The 17,956-nt window shown below is 39.0% G+C and overlaps 1 protein-coding gene across 2 annotated transcripts in view; it reads right to left on the bottom strand.

Moving 5' to 3' along the window:
- Window positions 1–17,519, bottom strand: part of GORASP2 (golgi reassembly stacking protein 2) — a 36,874-nt gene extending 19,355 nt beyond the window's left edge. Inside the window, exon 1 of one of the 2 annotated variants that reach the window (XM_036067305.2) lies at window positions 17,326–17,519. In XM_036067305.2, the coding sequence (XP_035923198.1) occupies window positions 17,326–17,388 (63 nt within the window). In that variant the 5' untranslated portion in view covers window positions 17,389–17,519. The remainder of the gene's footprint in view (window positions 1–17,325) is intronic. The other variant, XM_036067306.2, reaches the window with a different exon arrangement.
- Window positions 17,520–17,956: the final 437 nt, after the last annotated feature.

The following is a 17,956-nucleotide window of genomic DNA, read 5'->3' as shown; positions in this document are numbered from 1 at the left end:
GATTTTTCATTTTCAAGTAAAGGATAACGTCATCTACTTTACAAGAATACCACAGAGATTGAATGAGATCATGAAACGCTGAGCTGACATTATAAAACACCGAGCTAATAAGACTCTGACATATGATAGGAGTGTTACAAATCTTTTTTTTTTTTTTTTTTTTTTTTTTTATGGTGTACCTGGCATGTTTGATGCTTGGAAGAAATCTTTTTTTTTTTTAAGTTTATTTATTTAAGTAATCTCTACACCAACATGGGGCTGGAACTCAGGATCCCAAGATCAAGAGTCGCATACTCTTTTGACTGAACCAGGCAGGCACCCCAGGAGTCCTACAAATCTTAAACTCCTCTTCCTAACTCCGTAATCACCACCTGAGGGCAAATCTTTATAACCAACGAATTCCTGGACCCACATTATTCTTCTAACCATGTATTGTCTTTCATCCCTTTAAAAAAAAAAAAGGAAAGAAAAAGACATAAAATGTTAACTAGCAAGAGGAGAGAAACCATCTTTTAAAATGTGTCTCTTAAAAATCAATTCCAGATGAACAGATTTGAAGATCAAATAATAAAACAAAAAAGAACAATAAAAAAAATAAAACCATAAAGGTAAAATGACAGAGCCTTTAGAGAAATACATAAGAGAGTATCTTTGAGATTTTCAAATATGAAAAGACTTCTTAAACTGGATACAAAAAGCACTAACCATAAACTAAAAAAATTTATAAACTATACTAAAATTACAAACTTCTCATCAAAAGACACAATTAAGACACTGAAAAGATAAAACACACATCCAACAAAGGAACTGTATTCAGAACAGATTTAGAACTACTGCAAATCATTAAGAAAGAGACAGTAAAACCACAATGAGATAGGACTTCACATCCACAAGGTTGGCTAAAATAAAGACAACAACAAGGGTTGGAAACAAACCCTCATACATTAATGGTGGGAATGTAAAATGGTGCAGTCACTGTGAAAACAGTTTGGCAGATCCTCAAATGTTAACGAGTTACCGTATGACCCAGCAATTCTACTCCTAGATATATAAACAAGAGAAATGAAAGCATGTCCACATAAAAACCTGTACACAAATTTCATAGTTGCGTTATTCATAGGAGCCAGAAAGTAGAAACAACCCAAATGTCCCTTAACTGATGAATGAATAAACAAAATGTGGTACACTCAAAGAATGAAATATTTGGCAATACAAAGGAATGAAGTATTCATGTTACAACATGAATGAACCTTGAAAACATTATGCTAAATCATGAAGACCACAGATTGTATGATTCCATTTATATGAAATGTCCAGAAAAGGCAAATCCACAGAAACAGAAAGTAGATTAGTGGTTGCCAAGGGCTAGGGGTAGGAGCAATGGGAAATAGCTGCTAATGGGTACAGTGTTTCTTTCTGGGGGTAATAAAAAGGTTCTGGAATTAGCTATTGATGATGATTGTGTAACTGTGAATATACTAAAAAAAATGAACTATATACTTTAAAAGGTTGAATTTAATGGTAGGTAAATCTTATCTCAATGAAGCTACCAAAAAAAAAAAAAAACAAAAACCCAACACATAATCTAATGGGGAAATGGGGAAAGATTTTAGTTGATCCTAAGGAAAAAGGATACTGATGTGGCCAATAAATATGAAAATATGCTCAACTTCAACAGTCATCAAAAAAATGCAAATTAAAACCACAACGTGATACCACTACACACCTACCAGAATGGCCAAAATGAAAAAGATGGAAAATACTAAGTGTTAGTGATGATAAAGAACAATCAGAAACCTCAATTACTGCTGGTGAGAATATAATGAGCAAACTATTTGGCAATATCTGTTAATACTGAAATATTTGACCCAATACTGCACTCTTCAGTATACCCAAGAAAAATACATGGGTACATATATGTTCTCCAACACAGTTAATGTTCACAGCAGCACTATTTGTACTAGCCCTGAACTAAAAACTACACAATGCCCACGAACAACAGAATACATAAATAAATCCTGGTATATTCTCTCAATGGCATAAAATATATTAATGAGAGACCTACAACAATACACATTTCATAAGCAGTATTGGGGCAAAAGAGGCCAGACACAAATGAGTACATATGATTCCATTTATATAAAGCTAAGAACAGGTCAAATTAATCTACGCTGTTAGAAATCAGGACAGTATGCACTCGGGGGTTGGTCGGTAGTCAGTGTGCCTGGAAAGGGATGGATGTTGGTTACAAGAGAATGCTGTTTGTGAAAATTCATCAGGCTGTACACTTACATGCACTTTAAAAAGCTTTAACATATATTCCCTCTATCCAAAAAGCAGAAATGAAATTATTACAACCTAAGAACATACCCAATATTTCACCTACAAAGAACACAGTTTGAAAGCCAGCAACTGAAATCTAAAAGAACTCTGAGTAGTTAGTGCAAAGGCCACAAATTAACTTACTCTAATGCTCATTCTTCTTCAGAGTATTTCAGGATCACTCTTTTTTTTAAAATTTAAACTCAATTAACATATAATGTATTATTAGTTTCACATATAAAGTCCAGTGATTCATCAGTCTTATATAATACCCAGTGCTCATTACATCACATGCCCTCCTTACAGTCCATCACCCAGTTACCCCACCCCCCCCTCCAGCAACCCTGTTTGTTTCCTATGCTTAAGAGTCTTTTTTAATATATATATATTATTATGTTAATCACCATACATTACATCATTAGTTTTTGATGTAGTGTTCCCTGATTCACCGTTTGCACATAACACCCAGTGCTCCATGCAGAATGTGCCCTCTTTAATACCCATCACCAGGCTAACCCATCCTCCCACCTCCCTCCCCTCTAGAACCCTGTTTGTTTTTCAGGGTCCATAGTCTCTCATGGTTCGTCTCCCCCTCTGATTTCCCCCCTTCATTCTTCCCCTCCTGCTATCTTTTTTTTTTTTTAACATATAATGTATTATTTGCTTCAGAGGTACAATCTGTGATTCAACAGTCTTGCACGCTTCACAGCTCTCACCATAGCACATACCCTCCCCAATGTCTCTTAATGGTTTGTCTCCCTCTCTGGTTTTGTCTTATTTTTTCCTCTCTTCCCCTATGATCCTCTGTTTTGTTTCTTAGATTCCACATATCAGTGAGATCATATGATAATTCCTTCTCTGATTGACTTATTTTGCTTAGCATAATACCCTCTAGTTCCATCCACATTGCTGAATGGCAAGATTTTATCTTTTTTCCTTGATGGCTGAGTAATAGTCCATCTTCTTTATCCATTCATCTATCTATGGACATTGCTGCTATAAACATTGGGGTGCAGGTACCCCTTCAGATCACTACATTTCTATCTTTGGGGTAGATACCCAGTAGTGTAATTGCTGGATATAGGGGAGCTCTATTTTCAACTTTTGGAGGCACCTCCATACTGTTTTCCAGAGTGGCTGCACCAGCTTGCATTCCTACCAACAGTGTAAGAGGGTTCCCTTGAAATTTCTTGACTTGTTAATTTTAGTCATTCTGACCGTGTGAGGTGGTATCTCATTGTGTTTTTTGTTTTTTTTGTTTTTTGACAGAGAAAGACACAGCGAGAGAGGGAACACAAGCGGGGGGGGGGGGGGGGAGAGGGAGAACAGGCTTCCCATGGAGTGGGAGGAGCCCGATGCAGGGTCCTGGGATCATGACCTGAGCCGAAGGCAGATGCTTAATGACTGAGCCACCTAGGCGCCCCTCTCTCATTGTGGTTTTGATTTGCATTTCCCTGAGGAGTGATGTTGAGCACTTTTTCATGTGTCTGTCGGCCATTTGGATGTCTTCTTTGGAGAAATGTCTCTTCATGTCTTCTGCCCATTTCTTGATTGGATTATTTGTTCTCTGGGTGTTGAGTTTGATAAGTTCTTTATAGATACTGGATACTAGCCCTTTATCTGCTAAGGCATTCGCGAGTATCTTCTCCCATTCTGTCAGTTGTCTTTTGGTTTTGTTGACTGTTTCCTATGCTGTGCAAAAGCTTTTTATCTTGATGAAGTCCCAATAGTTCATTTTTGCCTTTGTTACCCTTGCCTTTTGGAGACCTGATAGCAAGATGTTGTTGCAGCCAAGGTCGAAGAGGTTGCTGCCTCTGTTATCCTCTAGGATTTTGATGGATTCCTGTCTCACACTGAGGTCTTTCATCCATTTTAAGTCTATTTTTGTGTACGGTGTAAGAAAATGGTCGTTTCAGTCTTCTGCATGTGGCTGTCCAATTTTCCCAACACCATTTGTTGAAGGGGCTGTCTTTTTTCCATTGGATATTCTTTCCTGCTTTGTCAAAAGATTAGTTGACCATAGAGTTGAGGGTACATTTCTGGGCTCTCTATTCTGTTCCATTGATCTCTGTGTCTGTTTTTGTGCCAGTACCATACTGTCTTGATGATCACAGCTTTGTAATAGAGCTTGAAGTCCAGAATTGTGATGCCACCAGTTTTGGTTTTCTTTTTCAACATTCCTTTGGCTATTAGGATCTTTTTTGGTTCCATACAAATTTTAGGATTATTTTTTCCAGCTGAAAAAAGTTGATGGTATTTTGATAGGGATTGCACTGAATGTGTAGATTGCTCTAGGTAACACAGACATTTTAACAATATTTGTTCTTCCAATCCATGAGCATGGAACATTTTTCCATTTCTTTGTGTCTTCCTCAATTTCTTTCATGAGTGTTCTATAGTTTTCTAAGTACAGATCCTCTGCCTCTTGGCTAAGGTTTATTCCTAGATATCACATGGTTTTGGGTGCAATTGTAAATGGGATCAACTCCTTAATTTATCTTTCTTCTGTCTCATTGTTAGTGTATAGAAATGCAACTGATTTCTGTGCATTGATTTTTATGTCCTCCACTTGCTGAATTCGTGTATGAGTTCTAGCAATTCTGGGGTGGAGTCTCTGGGTTTTCCACATAGAGTATATCATCTGCAAAGAGTGAGAGTTTGACTTCTTCTTTGCTGATTTGGAAGCCTTTTATTTCTTTTTGTTGTCTGATTGTTGAGGCTAGGACTTCTAGTACTATGTTGAACAGCAGTGGTGAGAGTGGACATCCCTGCCTTGTTCCTAACCTTAGGGGAAAAGTTCTGTTTTTCCCCACTGAAAATGATATTCATGTGGGCTTTTCATATACGGCTTTTATGATATTTAGGTATGTTCCCTCTATCCCTACACTGTGAAGAGTTTTAGTCAAAAAAGGATGCTGTCCTTTGTCAAATGCTTTTTCTGCATCATTCTTTTATTTATGTAGTGTATCACATTGATTTGCAGATGTCGAACCACCTCTGCAGCCCAGGAATAAATCCCACTTGGTTGTGAATAATCATTTTAATGTACTGTTGGATCCGATGGCTAGTATCTTGATGAGAATTTTTGCATCCATGTTCATCAGGGATATTGGTCTGTAATTCTCCTTTTTGGTGGGGTCTTTGTCTGGTTTTGGGATCAAGGTAATGCTGGCCTCATAGGAAGAGTTTGGAAGTTTTCCTTCCATTTCTGTTTTTTGAAATAGCTTCAGAAGAATAGGTATTAGTTCTGCTTTAAATATTTGGTAGAACTCCCCTGGGAAGCCATCTGGTCCTGCGCTCTTGTTTGTTGTGAGATTTTTGATTACTGCTTCAATTTCCTTGCTGGTTATGGGTCTGTTCAGGTTTTCTATTTCTTCCTGGTTCAGTTTTGGTAGTTGATACGTCTCTGGGAATGCATCCATTTCTTCCAGATTGCCTAATTTGTTGGCATATAGTTTCTCATAATATGCTCTTATAATTGTATTTCTTTGGTGTTGGTTGTGATCTCTCCTCTTTCATTCACGATTTTTATTTATTTGGGTCCTTTCTCTTTTCTTTTTGGTAAGTCTGGCCAGGGGTTTATCAATCTTACTCTTTCAAAGAACCAGCTCCTAGTTTCATTGATCTGTTCTACTGTTCTTTTGGTTTTTATTTCCTTGATTTCTGCTCTAATCTTTATCAATTCTCTTCTCCTGCTGCGTTTAGGCTTTATTTGTTGTTCTTTCTCCAGCTCCTTTAGGTAGAAGGTTAGGTTGTGTACTTGAGACCTTTCTTGTTTCTTGAGAAAGGCTTGTATTGCTATATACTTCCCTCTTAGGACTGTCTTTGCTGCATCCCAAAGGTTTTGAACAGTTGTGTTTTCATTTTCATTGGTTTCCATGAATTTTTGAAATTCTTCTTTAATCTCCTGGTTGATCCATTCATTCTTTAGTAGGATGCTCTTAGTTTCAGGACCACTCTTTATAGTCTATTTACATTTACATCGTTTGGCTACTTGATTTCCAAGCCACCAACAGACTGAGAATAGCCAAAAGAACTGAAAGAGATGCTACTGCCACTTGACTTTAACAAAAAATTATAGCTGGCAGAAAATGAGAATAAAAATTTCAAAAATCAAAAACCAAAAGGAAGAAAAAGCACCAGTGTTAAGCCACTTACCAAATTCTACATAGTGAGTATGTACTATGCACTTATGAAAAAGGTTTAATTGTGCGGTGCCTGGGTGGCTCAGTCGGTTAAGGTTTGGCTCTTGAATCGGCTCAGTTCATAATCTCAGGGTTGTGAGATCAAGCCCTGTGTCAGGCTCCATGCCCTGTGTAGAATCTGCTTGAGATTCTCTCTCTCCCTCTCCCCATCCCATCCCATGGGCACACTCTCTCTCTTTCTCATAAATAAATCTTAAAAAAAAAAAGTTGTGATTGTGTCTTGTTGTAGGGAATGCAGATTAAAAAAAAGTTCTCTGCCTTGAAGCCGTTTTTAGAAGTTTTTGCAATTATAGAAATCTGTACGTGTGCTGTCCAAATACAGTAGCCACTAGCCACACATGAAATGTGGCTTTGTGACCATGGAACTGAATTTTTAACTTCATTTAACTTAAATAATTTACATCTAAGTTTAAACAGCCATATGTGGCTAGAGGCTACCATACTGGACACCAACAGTCTAGGTGCTAAGGACATGATCTGTATTCCAATACAAATATAATACAGCATATGGATGTCATCACAACAATTAAGATATGAAGAGGCTAAAATATATTTAGCATCTATCAGTGATGATGGGAAGCATGAAATACATTTTACAAATAGACTCGCATATAACATTCTTGATACTAAAAGCAGTAAATAATCCATTTTAAGTAAGAAATTGACTCTACACAAATCCATTCCCTGAGAGTTCTAACAAGCATGCTGAAGTTCCACTTTTTCCAATTCTTCTCAGGCCTCATGGTTTACTTTGAACAATTAAGAAATATAATACAGGGGCGCCTGGGTGGCTCAGTCGTTAAGCGTCTGCCTTCGGCTCAGGTCATGATCCCAGGGTCCTGGGATCGAGCCCCGCATCGGGCTCCCTGCTCCGCAGGAAGCCTGCTTCTCCCTCCCCCACTCCCCCTGCTTGTGTTCTCTCTCTCGCTGTGTCTCTCTCTGTCAAATAAATAAATAAAATCTTTAAAAAAAAAAAAAAAGAAATATAATACAGCAGGTGAAAATACTAAAGAGTAGTTATGCTTACAAATGAATGACAAAAATAAATGTTACCAAAACATGGACAGGTAGAATAAATTATGAACACAATTACTGGCACTTACAGGAGTTGAACTTTAAATTTGGAGGTTATCTTACCAATATAAAAACACAACATGAAAGAAATACTTCCTTCATAAACCTAGAAAAAACAGGTACAATAAGCAAGACAAAACCTTTTACTCAAGAAGCAAAAAATGAGGGCGCCTGGGTGGCTCAGTTGGTTAAGTGACTGCCTTCGGCTCAGGTTGTGATCCTGGAGTCCCAGGATCGAGTCCCGCATTGGGCTCCCTGCTCGGCAGGGAGTCTGCTTCTCCCTCTGACCCTCCTCCCTCTCATGCTCTCTGTCTCTCATTCTCTCTCTCTCAAATAAATAAATAAAATCTTTAAAAAAAAAAAAAGAAGCAAAAAATGAGAACCTATGCCAGAAACTGCACAGTGAAGGGGTATCCATCCCCATTACATAAAAAGAAATTAGCATAAAAAAAAGAAATTAGCATCCATGATTAGAAGCTGGACTTAGAATCACCAACTATATATAAATTCTTCTTAAAGTGCTGTCATTCAACTACTACAGGGAGTTTCAGGGCTCTGAAATTAATTTAGTGGGTCATTATAGAACAAACATCAAAATAAGAAAACATCAGAATAGATAAAATATAAAAAACTCATGACTTAATAACAGTCATTATTTTGCATGAAATGTAGTAGGACACACCAGTTGCAATGGAAAGTAAGTTTCTTACTTTGATCTGTAATAAAGTTTGAAAAATAGCCCTAAGAGATACCATTAACTGTTTTGTCCAAACAACCTCCAGGTAATAAATGCAATTAAACTTTTGGCTTTTCTCTCACCTTCTGATCCTGGATCATTGGAAAGTTTTACCAGATTTAGCATGGATTTTTCTTTGTGTACAGACCTAATTGTTCTATACTGGTTGCTTTCCAATGAAGCATCCATCTCTTCTTCTGGGATTAAAAGTGCAATAGTACTTTATACTAGGTTTGGGTCATTTCATATGAACCACTCTCTCTTTTAAATCTTGGCTTGGGGACAGAGGGACAGCACAGTAGAAGGGAAGAAAAGTTTGGGTGGAGTCAGGGGAAGACGTTCTCTCAGCTCCATCGGTCATTTATATACTTCCAGCTGAGGAGTACAGAACTGCCACCTTAATGTAACACAGAAAAGAAATTGCGAAGCTACTTTCAGAACGCAGGATATCATCAAAGTAGGCATTTTATAAGGTGATATACAAAGATACACTTACTCACATTTCTGGCTAGTATGTGAATTATTTCTCTTAAGTTTTCTAACCATGGAGATGTTTCCATAAAATGGGCTCAATGGAATATGTAACTGTCTCCTCTTTATTACTGCACCACCAATTCCTTCACATATAAAAGGTAGTTAAGTTCCTCTGAATGACTTTTTGTCTACACCATCATCTCCTCTCTCAATTTAATGTTAACACTCTCACTTTTGTACTATTTTTAAAAACAGCAGGGATGTTAAGTAAGACTAAAAATTAAGTTCAATCCAAGTATCAATGATGACTCATTCCAACTATATACACAAAGCCTCATGTTATACGTATATGCCTGGGTGATCAAAATGATGGGAAAAGACTTGGGAATGTGATATGATAAAAATAAACCCTAAATCCTTCAGTTATAAAAAAGGCACTTTTGGAGTGGGGCAGGGGAGCTCTTCTATGTCTGAAAAGGACCAGTTTTCCTATTTGGGACTTGACATAAATATGTGGAAATTATTTTGACCAGAAGAGTTCAAAGCTTTACTTGCTAAAACATTCTCACATGTTCTACCAAAATAACTCAAAGAGCATGTTTTTTCTGACTGACCCTATGATGTAATTTATAACATATGAAGCAATTTGAAATAAAATTCTAATGGTAACTAAAAGGAAATTAAAACCTATCAGCATACGGTACCTTCTTAGAAAAGGTCTGTGTATCAGGAAAATGATGTTGAAAGAAACTGAAGTCTACTCTAAAAGAAGCAAAAATTCTGACAACCTGTCACCAAATTTTATAATCTTCAAATACCAACTTAGGTATTTGTTTCTTAGGGAAAGAAAACTTGCTGCGTGACCTTAGGCAATAATCCTGTGCTCCTTTTCTTTAGCTGTAAAGTGAGGAGGTTGACAAGACAGTTTCTAAAACTGAATGACTCCCCATGAAATAAGTCTAACTGCCGCTAAGCTATCTATAGCTTCTACAGTGTACATCAAACCCAACAACAGTATTTTAATTACATACTCTTTTAGAATTTTTAATTAATGTGTTTAGTATCACTGTGATGCCAAGCAATGAAAAGGACACTGGTACCCACCTAACTTTTAAAAAAGACAAAATTTCCTTAAAAATGAGGATCCTTAAAAATTAGCAGGCACATAAATAAAATTAATGGGTCAGATCTGATCTCAAACTTATGCTTTAGGTTTTTTTTAAATTTATTTAAGTAATCCCTACACCCCATGTGGGGCTTGAACTCACAACCCCAAGATCAAGAGTCACATGCTCTTCCAACTGAGCCAGCCAGGTGCCCCAAAACTTAAGCAGTAAAGTATAGGGTTAAGTACATAGACAAAAAGTAGCTACTGAATTATCAAGTAAATGTAAATGCTACCTAATATGCTTAGAGGTCTATTTTAACCAGTATTGCCACTGCAACAGTGGTTCTCAATGGGTGATACAATAATGCAGATGCTAATAATAAAAGCATCTGCTAACATTTATTGGGTCTTTATCATATTCCAGACCCTATGCTAAGCTAAATGCTTTATTATGGAATATCTCATTTAATCCTTGGGATAACCAATGAGGTAGACAGCACTGTTTTATTTTTTTTTTCATATTTCCCAATTTTAATTTTTAAATTATTTTTATTTTTTTTTACTTTTTTATTGTATTTTTCTAATTAACATATAATGTATTATTGGTTTCAGAGGTACGGGTCTGTGATTCATCAGTCTTATAGAATACCCAGTGACAACACTGTTTTAATAAAGAAGTTTAAGGGCGAGGCCTTCTGTAAGGTGGCAGCAGGCCAGAAAAAAAATAATGTGCTCAATTCTTTTCAAAATATTTCATATACAATATTTAATATGGTTTTTAGTACAAAAGGTGGAGGAGACACTACTATTATCCTCACTTTTCAGATAAAAATAATAGAGCTCAAAGAAGTTCAAAGGTTTGCCCAAGAAAACACAACGATGGAGCTGACACTAGGATCCAGTGATTCCCAAGAGTGGTCTCTGGTGGTCTACTCTGAAGTCTCTCAATATATTCACGTCTACCAGGTGACAAGGTTCCTTATTGCTGATTATGTGCTGGAATGTTCTCTCATCGGTGCTTAAAACAAAAACAACCCTTAGCATCATTCTCTTCATGCTGCAGTAAATTTATTTGCAATGCCAAGAGGGACAATGTCTAGTCTCTCAGAGTAACTATTTTGGTTCTGCATGCTGTTTGGAGGAAAAAAAAAAAAAGCCATCTTACTTAATCACACCTCTGAAGGCAATCTACAGTTCTATACTGAAGTATGTATCAAACCTTTACAGATAAATATTTTCTAGTTCAGATTAGTATTAATGAAATCAATCAAAATAACATAATCCTTTTAGCACAGTATTAAAGCCAGCAAAATGTACTGAAACTAATGGCTATTCTAAGGTCAATTCTTTTTTTTCCATAAGTTCTATTCTTATGAAAATTTCAGCGGTATTATTTAAAAAAGCCCTGTCAGTATCTGACCCAGAAAACACTACAGCCAGTGCTGTGCACTCTACTACTTACTGACCAGAACAGAAACTGTAATTATACACCAACAGTAGGTTTCCCCAAATAAGGATCCTGAGGATGACAGTCCATACACTGAAACACTCTTCATCACAAAATATGAAAGTGTACATAAACAGTGTAACACTGATTTGTTCAAGGTTTATTAATATCAGGAAAAGTTTATGTTCAATGATAATTACAATTCCTGAAAGTGTGTAAGGTTCACATACATTCACTGTATTCTATGGGATTTATGAACTGAAATAATCTGATTCCTACACTTGAAAGGAATTTCAAACAATGTTTATTAAACAACTTCATAGTCTTTAAGATTTTATCTTTAACTAATCTCTACACCCAATGTGGGGCTCAAACCCACAACCCAGAATCAAGAGTTACATGCTCTACCAACTGAGCCAGCCAGGTGCCCCAAATGCCCAACATGGGGCTCGAACTCACAACCTGACATCGAGAGTCACATGCTGTAGACGGAGCCAGCCAAGCACCCGTATTCATAGTCTTTTAGTAGGAGAGATCAATTTTGGGAGATCATAATCTTTAGGTGGGTGTTTATAAAGCTTTTCGATTACAACTTTGTATTTGAAAAACACCAAATAACCCAAGTTTTCCTTTTATATCCACTGTTTTCAGAGTGAGTGAGGAGAGAAGACAGTAGTAGTGAGATTTTTGTTTTTCAAATGGGGGCATGAATTTAAAAAGTTCAAGAAACACTGTGTTAGTGGAAAAAATTATGACTATCAAATGTTAGGAATTCCCTTTCTCAAAATAAGTACCAAGTTGAAATCCTGCAGGATTTCATGTAGATTAGTGAGGCACCATTAAAAAAAGGACAGATCCATGTAATAGTAGCTATGTCTAGGTATTTCATTTTTTTTTTTTTTTTAAGATTTTATTTGAGAGCGAGAGCATGAATCGGGGGAGGGGCACAGGGAGAGAGGGAAGCAGAATCCCTGCTGAGCAGGGAGCCCAACATGGGAGTCACCCCAGGACGCTGGAATCATGACCTGAGCCCAAGGCAAATGCCCAACCGACTGAGCTACCCAAGGCACCCTCCATTTCCTATGGAAATAATTCTACTGTCACTTTCTCCTCTAAGAAGAGTATTTAATGCTGCCCAGTCTATAGCAAACAGCTCTGGAGATAAAGGCCTATTATTATACTGGAGACATGCTTCATCTCAATGGCCTTTCCTTCAAAACATCCATCATCTCAGAATCTCTCTTGAAGGAAATGACAAGGAATAGTGAACATGACATTTTCCATGTCCCCAAAGTGGTGTGAACATTGGTTCCAGAATGTCCTCAGATAACCCACACCTCAAAGAATATTAAGTGTAGAATGCAATTAATCTGAATATTCAAATTTCAAAACAAATCTTATAATGGGCATCAATGAGGCAACTCCAAAAATGTAATTTTGAAAACGGCCTTATATGGTTTACTGGTCATTAAAAGAGAATCTAGGCAAGAATTCTGTATTCAACATACTTCAACTTTAGTAACTTCTAACAAAACTAAGAAGCCCTGGCTAACATTTTTCCTGCCTGATGTTAAGATTGGAGAGTGGGAATAAAAGTGGTACTCATGATGAACATGGAATTGGACTTATTGCATAAGGGAATCTGAACTATAATGCTATTTTTAAAAGAAGGCTTCTGGGGGCACCTGGGTGGTTCAGATGGTTAAGCGTCTGCCTTTGGCTCAGGTCATGATCTCAGGGTCCTGGGATCGAGCCCCGCATTGGGTTCCCTGCTCAGCGGGGAGTCTGCTTTTCCCTCTCCCTCTGCCGATCCCCCTGCTCATGCTCTTTCTCTCTCAAATAAACAAATAAATTAAAACAAATAAAAGAAGACTTCTGAACAAATTTAAAAATTTCCAATAAGAGTCCACCTTTTATAAATATCTTTTAATTATTTTGTGAATATACAAATATTTCATGACCACTGTGGAAATTTTAGAAAATATACTGAAGTTTAGAAGGAATATAAAAATGTCACCATTCACCAATAATCCTTTTTAATATCCTGGCTTATTACCTTTCCACTTTATGTTCCTGGCACTCGACTGTACATGCACCCACGCAGAGAGGCAGACCTACGGCCACAGAGTGCTGTGAAATACCATTTTCATGAACGTATGGCATTTCAATCTGCACTTAGGGCCTGACTTATTTACCAGTTCCTCAGCTACTGGGTATTTAGGTAGTAACCGACATCTTACGATAATTTCAGACCACACTGTACTCGAATATGTCCTATCATTCAAAATATTTGTGAAAGATGGCTAAGCGGCATGGTTAAGCACAGGAAAATACTTCAGAAGTATTTACTTTTAGATGATAGAATTATAATTTAGATTCTTTGTTACACTTTTTTAACTTATCTAAAAGATCTGTAATGAACACATGTTATCAGAAAACAATGTAGTAATCTACTAAAATGAAGATCAACGTTTGTATAAACAAACATTAAGATTCAATAATTTGGGAAAACGTACATTTTAAGTGAAAACAAAGGTAGGATTTAAGGTGAACATGTACTGGTGACAGCAAAGACTAGAAAAACTAAATGTCCATCACCAGGAGGTGCTGTTTAAACTGTGGTACAACAAACTACTGCGGAGCTAAGTGAAACCAAGAGGCAGATCTCTATGTGCTGCTATGGAAAGACTGCCAAGATGATTATCAAATAAGAAGACCGGAGGGGAGTAACAGTATGTATCTTATGATTCCAACAGTTACAAAAGGAAACAGAAAGAGTGAAGGGGGGCAGAATTCTTTTACAGGCATAAAACATTTCTGAAAAGATACTTAAACTACAGTAGCTCCTTCTAGGGTAGGAATGGGGAATTGGATATACAGTATGATCACAACCTGAAAATGTCCATCAATATATAAATGCATAATACATAAAAAGGAAAGTACACCGCTCACAGCGGAGAATCTGAAACTATTTCAAGGCTGTCCCCTAAAAAACCGTAAAAGCAGAATCTACCAATGGATATGGAAAAATAGAAAAAAATGTAAATTTCAATCTATGTGAATTGTAAGGACTTGAAAATAATTAAAAAACAGCAGTGGACATGGGTGTCACTATAATTATTATTTCAGAACCCAAACAAGTTTTTTTTTTGTTTTTTTTTTTAAAGATTTTTTATTTATTTATTTGACAGAGCGAGAGAGCACAAGCAGGGGGAACAGTAGAGGGAGAGGGAGAAGCAGGCTCCCCGCCAAGCAGGGAGCCCGATGTGGGGCTCGATCCCAGGACCCTGAGATCATGACCTGAGCCGAAGGCAGACGCTTAACCATCTGAGCCACCCAGGCGCCTCCCAGAACCCAAACAAGTTTTTATTACTAACAAGTTTTTATTACTATTACTAACAAGTTTTTATTACCAAGCACTATTCGATTATTTGATTATTAAAGAAAACAAACTTCTAATGAAATCATTCTAGAACTTGTTAACATGAGTGATTTTCTTCCAAGGTTATCTCACAATATTTATTCTAGTTTACAAGCTCAGTAATCCAGCAGTGGAATATATCATTGTATATTTAGGCCATAATAAATGAAAGGAAGATTTTTCTATTATGTTCAGATTTAACATAGTACTTTCCCCTCTAAAAACAAAGATAGCTGGAAACCAAGGACAGTGTGGGTTAGGAACTCTAAAACATTTAAAAAATTCTCCTAAGTCAGATGGTCATTACTATTTTAAAGCGCCCTCTAATAAAACCTGAGTAAGATTTCATCTTTTGCAACATTTATGCTCCAGATGCAGACTGGAAACTAAGGTTGTCCCTAGTGCTTCTGAAAATCAGATTTACAGATTAATAACACATCTGCACTACTGAATATATAGGAGTGCTGATTTACTAAGATGCACCTATGTAAAGAAAACATACTTCAACTTATTTTGCATGGAACACAGTCATTAATAGAAGTCATCCAATTGCAATCCTTTTGATGTGTACATCTTTTTTTTTTTTTTTTTTAAGATTTTATTTATTTATTTGAGAGAGAGAGAATGAGAGAGAACACATGAGAGGGGATAGGGTCAGAGGGCAAAGCAGACTCCCTGCTGAGCAGGGAGCCCGATGCGGGACTCGATCCAGGGACTCCAGGATCATGACCTGAGCCGAAGGCAGTCGCTTAACCAACTGAGCCACCCAGGCGCCCGATGTGTACATCTTTCTAACAGACTTTTAAAAACTCAAGTATGCTGTTTTACTGAGTGCATGTATCATTAAAATATCATGAATCCCCAAAGATTCATGGCCACAATCAGCCACTGTGAGAATCAGCTGGTAATACCAGATATCACACCCCCGGGTAGAATACTCAAAATCAAACCAGATAATAGAAAAGTACTGCCACTAAACTTTCACTTTACATTTGGATCTGACATTTCTCCTTCAATTTCTCCCATCGGTGTGGCTCTTGGGGTTCGCTTAGCTGAAGGAAATATGCTTTACTTATTTTCTAGGAAAATCATCCTTTCCCACCAATAGTGTGGCTTCAAGAGAGATTTTTAGTAGAGTGGAGAGGCAACAAGACATGATAATCCTGAAGATCAGAAAGGTCATCAATCACAGTGCTATCACACCCATATCTGGGTAATTCACTTTAAGAATGTTGTCTCACGGGGCACCTGGGTGGCTTAGTCGTTAAGCGTCTGTCTTCGGCTCAGGTCATGATCCCGGGGTCCTGGGATCGGGCCCGCATCGGGCTCCCTGCTTGGCAGGAAGTCTGCTTCTCCCTCTCTCACTCCCCCTACTTGTGTTCCCTCTCTCGCTGTGTCTCTCTCTGTCAAATAAATAAAATCTTAAAAAAAAAAAAAAGAATGTTGTCTCCCCCAAAACATGGGATCTAAGGCAGAAAATGACTGTAAGCACCAGAAAGTACAGTTTCTCACTTTCAGTGAAAATGTTCTTGCCTGTGAGCAGCTAACATTTAGTGACACTCTATTACGTCCTGAAATGGTGCTACAGATTGGGGCCACTTTGCTGACAATCCATCATGTTAACCACTCACGCAGGTGTCACAGCACATAACCGTCAATGCTACTTTTAAAGACTTCCAGTTCTATAAAACCCACATGCTTTGCAAGAACTTAGGTTGCTCATAAGCAAGGGCTTACCTAATGTTTTTTGAGATACTATGCTTCTCCATCCTGGTAACTGAGGCTGCTTTCCTTTGTTTACCTAGATTTTTTTTTTTTTTAGAAGTTCCTCTCCATTACCTTTTACCTTAAACCTTAATCTCCACCACACCTTTAGAACAGAACGGAAGATCCCCCCCACCAGGAAATGTGGAAAAGGAGGGGTGGAAAGGTCGGGAGCGACCCGGGAGAGGAAAAACTCCTACAAAATCAAGTAAATTTAAGTCCGTCAAACCTACTTCTGGGCCATTTCATTTTCTGTTTGCCTAATTGGCTTTTCCGGACATCCAGAAAGCGCCGAGGTGAATTAACACCTGCCGTCGCATCCCCCGCGTCTAGCTTGCGAGCTCCAGGCTTCATTTTCTCAGAACTCAAATGCTACCTTCACCATCACCTTTTCTGCAGACTTTGCCCCCAAACCTTTCCTAACTTTGTAAGCTAAGAATTAAGAGAGAAGGGACAGAGAAGTCCGTAAGGAGAAAAAGATTGTCCCTCCGCCCCCCACCCCCGGCTGGGCCGCCTCCCGATCAAGTGGCCGGCTACCGCCCAGGCTCCACCCCGTCCTCCCAGTGCGGCGGACCCCGCGTCCGGAGCGCTCTGGGGAGGCGGGATGCGAGCGGCCTCCTGACCCGGCCTCGGTTAAGGCAGCGCCCGCGGTCGCCGCTCTTCTTCGGGGTCGGGCCTGGCTGTCCCGGGAAGGGGCCCGTCGGGGCCTCTGCCTCCCCGCGGCCGGACCCCGCCTCCAGCCTGCCTTTCCCGAGCCGTCGTCGGAGCCCTTACCCGAAGGACGTGGTAGCCTTCCGTGCCCCCGCCAGGGATCTCGACGCTCTGGGAGGACCCCATGGCGGCGGGCGATTAGTGTGGATCCGCGCTGCTCCCCGCCCCCCGCGCGCTCCGCTCCTCCGCGTAGCACTTGGGACGTGGCACTCGCTGCCGCCGGAGAGCCGGGCCGCACTGCCCGCCGGGAGAGCGTCGCCGCGGCACCCACGGCCGCTGTGACGCCGCAGACAGCGCCACCTGCCGCAAATCACCGGAAGGGGCCTGAACACGCGCGGGCGGGGAGGGGCTTACTGGTGCTCGCGAGACAGCAGAAATACAGTTCCTCCAGTCTCGGCATCTTGCTACGGATCCTTAAGTTGGACAAGCTTTATCCAGACGCGTTCCCACTCGCCCGAAGGAACGATTGCTTTGTCGTAGCTCCCCCTGGTGGCCAGAGGCAGGGAAAGGGCTGCTACTGAAAAGAGCAGGGTGGGTACAAACAGCTTTCTGTTCTCCATGTTTATAGGTCTTGTCCCAGATTGTAAAGAGGTTGATGGTGCCTCTCTGTGGGCTGAATCCCGCATCCGCTCAGCTCATCTCAGTTTTATAAAGGAAAACGTTCTGTTTCTGTTTTTGCCTTCCTAATTATGAG

The sequence above is a fragment of the Halichoerus grypus genome, chromosome 4, assembly GCF_964656455.1.
Source record: "Halichoerus grypus chromosome 4, mHalGry1.hap1.1, whole genome shotgun sequence".
NCBI classification, from domain to species: Eukaryota; Metazoa; Chordata; class Mammalia; order Carnivora; family Phocidae; genus Halichoerus; species Halichoerus grypus.
The sequence above is the reverse complement of the archived record's forward strand: the minus strand, read 5'-3'. Positions and strand labels throughout refer to the sequence as shown.